Genomic DNA, 9,642 nt, shown 5'->3' on the forward strand with positions numbered 1-9,642 from the left:
ATATGTACACAGTGCACAGAGGGATGAACAAACACATAAACAACTATACACTATGACAGAGCCGACAGTTGGTTACAAGGACATTGATGCTCATGGGGACAGAAGTCTGCCTTCCGCCCTCTCTCTTTCCTCTACAAGAGGGTAGGTACCTGGAATCTCTTAGACTTTCTGTGAACACAGTGCTTACATTCCTGTCTTCCTTAACTCCAGCACAACCCCTTAGGACACAGACAATTGCCTTGATCTCACAGGAGGGACCTCGGGTCCAGAGAGAGGCTAGATGTCTGCTTGAAGCCTGGCACACAGGGGACCATAGGCATGACAGTTCTTTTCTTTGTACTATTATAGGCTTCCTTTTCCCAGTTAGCACTGTAAATACCTATAAACTCAAAAGCAGCTCAAGGATTATGTAATCTCTTTTGACCAGGAATGTCTAAAACACATCCATGTTTCAAATTATAAATACGTCTCCCAAGGGTGGAAAAGAGAGTAAGAGCCTGAATGTCCAGGTGGCCTGCTGGTTACTTCCCTTCCATGGAAAAAGAGGACAGTCCCCAGCATGGTTTTCAAATGCATTTGTAGAGAGCATCAGCTGGACTTCTGGTTGTTCCTCTCATCAATTCAGCTTCTCCCCAGTGTAGGGCATGCTGCGAGGACTCAGCCTGCACTCCCTTCAGGTGGGCTCCCCTGGACAGCTCTGCATGAAGCCACTCATAGAGACACCTTGACCTGTGCAGTGGTCCCCCCGACACACCGCTCCCCCCAACCCTGGGGAAACACTGCCCTGACTTCCCGGCATTTGTCATTCAGTTGGCCCCTAGCTTCTCAGGCTTCTGGGAGTCTGGGTTAAACAAGCCGTCCTGTTACATCTCTGGAGAGGAACCGATGAGATCAAAATCTACTGTCAGCCCCCTTGATGCCCAAACTTCCAAATGCCAAGAAACCTGCAGCTATTAACACTGTTTCTTGGATATGTGGTGAGCACCTTGGATTAACCGCAGTAAACTAGGTGGGGGCTGAAGAGATGCCTTGGCACTTAGAGTATGCGCTGCCTTTGCAGAGTGCCTAAGCGAATCAGTTCATTAACTGAATTACCTTCTTCATTGACGTGGCGCCTCTACAGTTTCTCTGGAGGGCCAGCGTCCTCAACAAACCTCCAAAGCGGAAATCCTTCTGCCTGTACTGCTCAATGGACTTCTATTAATGTCTGCCTTCTGGAAACATCTCCAAACATCTCCTTGCCATTCCAAGACCATGCCCTTGGTTCTAGCCTCCGGGATTGCTGAGTGGTACCCACCCTCCATCTCCTCCATCACCCCCTGCCTCTGACCCCATCTCTTCCACGGGCTCCAAGGCAGCTAGCTACCATCACCCCTGCCCACCGGCACTTTCTGTTGGCGACAGCAGCAACCCCATCTGTGATACTCCATGTGGGAGGCTTAATGGGCAAACAGAAACGGGGCCAGCATGACCAGGAAAATCACTTTAAATACTATTTCATCTTAACACTCACTTCCATTAGTGGCCAACAAATGGCTCGTAGCTACTACACCGAACAGTTCAACTCTGAAATACAAATGAAATGTAAATTCTACACCATTCCTTAGCTTCAAAGATAATGTCCACAGTTGAAGAGCAGAGGAGGGAGAAGATGAGCAAGGACGTCAGGACCGCGAGGGGTTGGTCCACCCACTGAGACAGTGTGACTGATCTAAGGGGAGCTCACCAAATCCAGCTGGACTGGGACTGAATGAGCATGTGATCAAATGGGACTCTGAATATGGCTGACAATGGGGGCAATGATAATGGCACTGGGATTTGATTCTACTGCATGTACTGGCTTTTTGGGATCCTAGTCTGTTGGGATGCACACCTTCCTAGGCCTGGATGGAGAGGGGAGGGCCTTGGACTTCCCACAAGGCAAGGTACCCTGCCCTCTCTGAGGACTGGAGGGGGAGGGAGGAAATGGGAGGGAAATGGGAGGAGGGGAGGAGGTGGAAATTTTGAATGGTATTATTTATGAAGCAAAAAAAAAAAGATACTGTCCATCATCCTTCAGCTCACAGACAAGCCCTGAGCTACGTCTCTGCTCCTATAATTCCCCTTCACCCTTCCAGAACTTTCCAAACACAAATGTGCCGTGGACCAGCCACAGGACCCCCCTGCACTTCCTTCTGGCAGGAAGCTGAATTCACCTCTTCCACTCTTTTCCCACCCATCTCTCTCCTCCACCAGACACCTCTTCCTGGACCCTCTTGACCCCTCCCACTGCCTGGTCTAGCCTGTGCTCCCTTCGAAGCAGCCTCACCCTGCCTAGGAACTCTGGAGGGCAGGGGCTAGACTTTCTGAGTGATATCACTTGGTTTCTGCCATAGGTGTCAAACCACACTTCAGCCTGGGCCTCCAGGAATCTGGGAAAACATTGCCTTAAACTTGAATCATATGCCTAGTGACATCAAGTCAAATTCTTAGTTCAAAATCTTAAAACAAAGGGAAGTGCCACTCAGTGGTCCCTTGCCAAACTCCTGCCTGGGCCAAGTTACGGTTTTCATACTGACTGCATAGGATCTGTGTCCCATTCCTGTCTGTATGACCTGTGTTTTGTCCCTGCCTATGATCTCCATTCCTGTCTGTATGACCTGTGTCCCGTCCCTGTCTGTATGACCTGCGTCCCATCCATGTCTGTATAACCTGTGACCCGTCCCTGTCTGTATGATGTGTGTCCCGTCCCTGTCTGTATGACCTGCGTCCCGTCCATGTCTGTATGATCTGTGTTCTGTCCCTGTCTGTATGACCTGTGACCTGTACCTGTCTGTATGACCTCCTACAAGTTTGCCTCTGATATGGACGGACACACACCAGCACCAGCAGTCATGTAACTAAACAAACAAGCAAAGGGAAGTAGTGAGAGGGTTACTGTGGGTTTTCAGCGATTCTCGGAAGCTGATTGTCACCTGTTTTCTGGAAGGAAATTTTTTTAACCAAGTAACGATGACAATAATGGACTTGGTCACAGCTCTAGATAACTTTCATCCTGCGAAGACTAGCATTCTGGCATCTGAGCCTATCAGGACCTCCAACACAACTGACGCAGGAAATCTCAAAGGCCAGCATATGCCTTCTGTGTTAGGATTCTCCACGGACGCATCCTTTCTGACATGCCAGTGCAGGCGATAAAAGATGACTCCTAGTCCACTTCATGATACACATTTAGCGCTTAATTCTCCTTCTCTTACTTTGCCATTGAGTAAAATGTTACTCAAAGAATTAAAGGTCACAGAAAAGGTCCTGTGGATACTCCAGACAAGACAGTAGCTGCATTAAAAGTTGTGTTTTCTAGAAACAGAATAGAAAGACAGTCTTCATTCTTTACAGGAAATGAACTGTTTCCTATAGTGATAGTTCATTTGTATTTTAATAAATAAGGCTTGCCTGAAGACTAGAGAGTAAAACAGCTACCCTGGTCAGCCTTACAGACCAGGCAGTGGTGACACACACCTTTAATCCCAGTAGCCACATGAGTTTGCCATAGAAACCAAGCGGTAGTGGTGCGCGCCTTTAATCCCTGCTCTAGAGAGGAATATAGGGCAGGAGGAGACAGCTCTCAGACACAGCCTCATTCTGAGATTCCTGGAGGCAGGATCGCCATTTCGGACTGACGTAGAGGTAAGAGCCAGTGACTGTCTGTCTTGCTTTTCTGACATTCAGGTTGAACCCTAATTTCTGTCTCTGGGTTTTTATTAATCATGCTACAGCTTCCTGTCTGACAGCTTGCAATTAACCCACCCATGTATTGAGGGAGAGACCCTGTCCCCAAATCTATGGTGGATGGACTCCTGAGCCAAAGGACATGAGGCTGACGGACGGTCTCCATGCACAAGTCCCTGGATGCATGTTCATCCTACACACACACATATGAATACATACAAACAACACACATTACATATGCAAAAATATAGCAATTCACAGCCTGTGATGGCTAATCACAACAGTCATCTTAATGAGATGGAGAGTCAGCTGAGAAAAGGGTCTCTGGGAATGCCCAAGGCAGATTATCCTGAGAAGGCTGAGGTAAAAAGTCTTGGCCACTGTGGGCGGCACCATTCCCTGAGCTTGGTCCTTGGCTACATCCACTCTGATTGGCCAGTTCAAGTTCTGCTGCCCTGCCTTCATCATGATGGACTGCATCTTTTAGCCATGAGCCGAAAATAACTTGTTTCTCAACTGAGGTTTTGGTCAAGGTATTTTATCATAACCACAGGAAAAACAACAAAGTGCCAATCCAGATATTACAGGCAACCATCAAATTATAGACATTGTCCCTGACAACGCAATGAGTTTTGCAGAAAGGGCTTGCCTGGTTCATTTTTCCAGAGACCTAACAACACTGTGCCCAGTGATCTTACCTCTGCGGCTAAGTAGTTCCCGGTTGCAAGATGTTTAAATCTGAACAGGCTGTTCCACTGTCCTGCACCACCCCGGCACGGATCGTGGTGAACCACCTACAGAGGAGAGTTTCGGTGACAAAACGGTATCCACACGCCAGCCAGCAACTGCCAACAGCCAGAATGCCCCACGGAGCGCGCCAACGCATCGAACATGGAGCATGCCAAAGCATCGAATGTGTATCATGAGGGCACAATGAGGGAGAATAACAAAACTCTCCAGCGGAGAGCAAGAGGCGTGTCCTACCTCACCTGAGGGTGCCAGGGCCTCACACCTGTAAACACTGCCTTCCTGCTTTTGCCATGTTTTCTGTCAGGGGAGTGGCTCACAAATAAAATCCCAGTACTTGGGATGATGAGGTACAAGGATTGCCAAAACGTTCAGGGCCACTTTGTGCCACAGGGTGAGTTCCAGGCCAGCTTGGACAATCAAGTGTGGCTCTGTCTGATATATGTCACTATCAGCCTACAGGATCGGGAAGGTCTAGGGAAAACACCCACTCCACACCAGGCACCCACGGGCTGCATGAAGCCCCTTCCAGGAGTTACATAACGGTACCTCCAGCTCGCTTAGGAGAGCTGGCTGATTTCAAACCTGTGACTGTCCTCCTGCCTCAGCCTGGTGAATAGCATTCTTAACTATCTTGATTCCAATGGCATCCAAAGGGGAAAATCAGCACTATTCTCTGTGGCTGTAAGTTCTGTCTCTGTCTCTTCTAGCCATGGCTCAGGCAGAGGCACTGAGGCGCAGGGCTTCCGGTCTGATCGGCTCTGATGAATACACAATGGGATATTTCTCTTTTTAACCCCTTGATTTATTTGTTCTGCTTTATAATAGGTTGCATTGTGATGTATTCCTTTCGATTGGTCACAGCCACAAAGAGCTGTGTGTCAATTCACAAAATCATTCCATGATAAGGGCATGCTGTCAATGTTGCCCGCAACAGCAAAGCCAATGGCCTAACAATCTTTACCTTTTTGTCTCAATATTTAGTAAAAGCCCCTCCCCCCATAAAAGTGCATACCTCTATTTCCCAGAGTGCTTTAGAGCTAGTAGCTGAAGTTGCTGATTGACGTAAGGTTGTTCGAAGAAAAATGTGCTGTTTTTTCTCATAGTCATCACAGGTCAGAAACTTCTCTTGTTCGGCGTGAAACAATCTCACAACATCACCCTGGAGAGACAAGCAAAGACACACTGACCTTCCAAAAGCCACCAGGACCAGAAAACCAGGGGACCCAGCAATTCCTGACCTTCTAACAACCGCTGGGACCAGCAATCAGGAGTCCCAGCAGTTCCTTTCTGGCCTGGGCATTCTAAACTGTAGGGCCAGTCACATTCCTCTACTGACTATGGACACATTTGAGATTGCTGGGGTCTGGTGCAGAGCAGAGGGCTGACTCACCCCTTTCAATACATCCTCTCGATAGGAGCTGAATTTCATGAATAAAGTGATTTTCCAGCTAGTGTTACAATTGACAGCATTCACCTATTGACGGAAACAAATGGTAAAAGACATAAGACAGTAGACTCTATATTCTGTACCCAAACATTACCGTCTCAAGCAGGACAGGAAGAAAAAAGACAACAATGGACAATGAAGAATGGGCCTCAATAAACAACTTCTTCACAGGACCCTTTCAAGACAGCTAGGACCAGCAGAAGCCTGAGGATGCTAACAGGGGGGGGGGGTGCTTGAGAGAATCAAGAAATGACATCATCTCCCCCCCTCCTCCTCTCCCTTTTTCTCTTCTTCTCTCCCTCCCTTCCTCCCTCTTTTTCTTTCTCTCCTTCTCTCTTCCCCCCTCCCTCTGGAGAAAATCAGCGCCCACTCCTTCCCCGCCTGGACTTGCCTCTTTGCAGCCGGGATTGTCCAGGAGCTCCACGTTGCTGGCGTGCAGGGGCTGCCCAGCGTTTACGGGCATCAGAACGACTTTATCTCCTACAACGATCTGGGAATCAGAAACAAATTGTGATGCTCTGTGAGCTGGAAACGCCCCAGCAGTGCTCCCCAGTCACCTGCCTCCTGGTCCTGTCATTCTACACACTGTGACTTGACTTCTCTCCCCGAGAAGCGTGTTCAAACACATGACCATGCGATCACATCCTCTGGTGACTGCCCAACCCCACCCCTCACTAGTCTCATGTCAGCTGGGATCTGCAAAGGTCAGAATTAGGCTATCTTCTTTCCCAAAGGACCTTGCAGCAGACACAGTGAAGGTGGCTACCAGGACGCTCTGCTACTGGAGCATCAGAATCTCATCAAGGCAGCCGAGAACACATCGCTCCGTGCTCCCTCCCCACCCAAAGGCTGTGCTTCCTCCGCATCCAAAGCAAGTCTGGTTAACCACTTATCCCAAATCTCAGAATTATGGAGCATCTGATCTCTGGGTTCAGGAACTACGAGGCAGGGCATGGCCTGTAAAAATTGAGGCTTTGTCCGACTAGGAGTGTTTGGTTCCTTCTTACTTGAGACATCCCAAACCAGAGCCGTAGGAGCCCATGTTTCCATTAAAATAAGAATTATCTGGGCTCCAGGGGAAAGTACTAAATATCTCAGCCAGTGCTTACATTCGCCTGCGTGATAACAGCAATGTCTGCTTTACCTGCACACAACTGTGTATCTAATTCAATTTCAGGGAGTTAAAATTACCTTTTCTTAATGGCAAAAACAGTGATTTTAGTAACGGGAGAGAATTAAGCTCCTGTTTGTTTGTTTTCTAAGATTTATTTATTTTATATACATATAGATGAATGTTTTATCTGTATGTATGAATTTTTTTTATGTATGAATTTTTGCCAGAAGAGGGCATCAGATCCCACTATAGATGGTTGTGAGCCACCATGTATTTGCTGGGAATTGAACTCAGGGCCTCTGGAAGAGCAGTCAGTGTTCTTAACTACTGAGCCACCGCTCCAGCCCTCAATTTCTTTAGCAGATGGTTATGTGGCATCTACTTTCCCAGCTGTGGGGCTTTCCCACTCTGAAGCAGAATCAAAACCTTCCCTTTGGGTGTTTCAGATCAATTACATATTAGAACAATTAAAGATTAGTTTGATATGTAAATGAGAAAATGTTGGAACTCAGAACATCTCCATGTACCTTAACCAAAACACACGTTCATATTTTCAGTGTCACGTGACCCTAAGCGGATAATGTTAAGGAGTTGTGTTGACACAAACTGTATCTTGAGATCCACGTGTGTCCGAGAAGCCTCAAGTTCACTAACCAAGCACAGGAAGGCTGCCCTTGGGTTTGTGGGCTGACCCCTGCTGTTTGCAGGACAGGTCTCTGGACCTCATCCGACCTTCCAAACACTCAGATACAGAAAAAAAAAACAATAAGTAAAATTTTTTTTAGATGGGGCTTAAGAGGAGCTAGGGGGAAATGTCTATAAAAAATAGTCTGTAATCTTGGGTAACTCACATTACTAGATATATGTTAAACTATTCTCAGAAGAGTGAGGCTCCAGACCTGAACTGCTGACGCAGCCAGGCACTAGGAAACTGTCTGTTGGATGCACAGTTGGAGGGTGAGACCCTTTTATTTTACATGTTACAATCCCAAAGCACTTCTGTTGGGTCTGTGTTGCGGCCATGTTACACTCAAGCTGGGATGTCACTGTTGACAACGCCACCTGCAGCTGGCGGCAGTCCCTGCGGCTGGCAGTCCCTGTGGCTGGCGGTCCCTGTGGCTGGAGGTCCCTGCAGCTGGTGGTCCCTGCTTTGCAGCATTACATGGGACAGTAAAATGCACCTCACCAGGGGACTCAGAAAACCAATGTTCTAGCTCCACCTCTGCTACCAATGTCAGGCTCACCACTTTGCAAAATCGCAAAATCTGCTTGCCTGATAGAGTCCCTCATTGAGCATCAGAATTTCCTCTTGACTGAATAAAGAATCCCACCTCTTCGTGCTTCTGAATCTACCATCAGTGTAAAGGACCCTTGTCTTCTTAGGTCAAGATTGAAAATGAAAGAGTAACTGCTCAAACAGAAAGAAGACACGTGGAAATGAAATATTGATGTTTTCTGCTCCTGGGAGTCGTCAGTGGGTTTTCTGGTAACTCAGCTGCGAGTGTGGGCACCTATGCACCCGTTTCCCCCAAACCACATATTTCTCCCTTGTGCACTGAGTACTCCAGGCTGCCCTCTCTGCATCACTCTCTACTTGAACTTGAAGGACCTCTTGTTGAATACACACACCCCAATCACTACTTCCCTCATTGCTAAATAGCATACTGTAATTTTAAAATTCCTCTGAACACTGCAATTTCCTCTTCATATACTTATGTAGAAACTTAGCCATGATTAAAACACTCAAAGAGACAGTATTTGCAACTGCCTTCAACAAACTCCAGTAGGCTGAGGTTTCAGAACGCTGTCTATTCCTGGCCAAGAACATGAGAGTCGCATACAAGTCAGTGTGTGGCTGATGCAGGCTGTGGGCCTGCCAGCCTTCCTCGATAACCTTCACCACACACAAAGCCACACAGAGGTGAACGAACACAGTGGTGGTTTCAGAGGAAGGTGGAGGCTGTTGCAGCAGGGATTCGTGGAGCGCATCCAGATAAGAACAGCTTAAGGCATCATGGGCGGCCACAGAGACAGAGGTCTGAATGAAAGACTTTCTTTTGTTTCAATTCTCTACTGAAACCAATAGTCTGAAGTAGTTGGTTACAATCAACTCTCGCCTGATACTATCAAGTAGCAAGAAGAGGAAAAGGGAGGAAAAGGCAGAGGGGACCATGGAATTCACAGCAACCCCAGAGCCGAGGCTGGTTTCATTGGGTCACCGTGTTCTTTCATAGTGTGAGCTGAGGATTTGTTTGATTTGATGTTTTGTTTTCATGGACCACCTATAAAGGGCAACGTGGGAGTTGGGGGCTTGTGGACAGCATTACCAGAGAAGTGGGCCCTTCAGAAACTGCATTTCAGCCCTTGAATAATCGAGAGTTGATTGTAATTAACTACACGTTCGGAATAAAGACGCACCATGCTCACTGCACACATCACTTAAGGTCTAAAGTAAAGGTGGGGACAGCACTGGGTTCCCAAGGAATCCAACATGTCCCTTGTGCCATGCATCTCAAGCCTTACCTAAGGAAGACATCACCAGAAAATCTATTAACCCAATTAAACCACGGCACTCATGTCCTGTGGAACTGAATTGCCACTTTAAAACTCACTGGAAAAGGAG

At 47.5% G+C, this 9,642-nt stretch overlaps 1 protein-coding gene across 1 annotated transcript in view; it reads right to left on the bottom strand.

Moving 5' to 3' along the window:
* Nucleotides 1-9,642, bottom strand: part of Itpr2 (inositol 1,4,5-trisphosphate receptor type 2) — a 391,521-nt gene that overhangs the window by 300,019 nt on the left and 81,860 nt on the right. The window contains exons 6-9 of the mRNA XM_050164739.1: nt 6,297-6,395; nt 5,849-5,932; nt 5,471-5,617; nt 4,407-4,502 (exon numbers count right to left, since the gene is read on the bottom strand). Of these exons, the coding sequence (XP_050020696.1) occupies nt 4,407-4,502; nt 5,471-5,617; nt 5,849-5,932; nt 6,297-6,395 (426 nt within the window). The remainder of the gene's footprint in view (nt 1-4,406; nt 4,503-5,470; nt 5,618-5,848; nt 5,933-6,296; nt 6,396-9,642) is intronic.

The sequence above is a fragment of the Alexandromys fortis genome, unplaced genomic scaffold (assembly GCF_014885135.2).
Source record: "Alexandromys fortis isolate MF-2015 unplaced genomic scaffold, M_Fortis_MF-2015_v1.1 scaffold_153, whole genome shotgun sequence".
Lineage (NCBI taxonomy): Eukaryota > Metazoa > Chordata > Mammalia > Rodentia > Cricetidae > Alexandromys > Alexandromys fortis.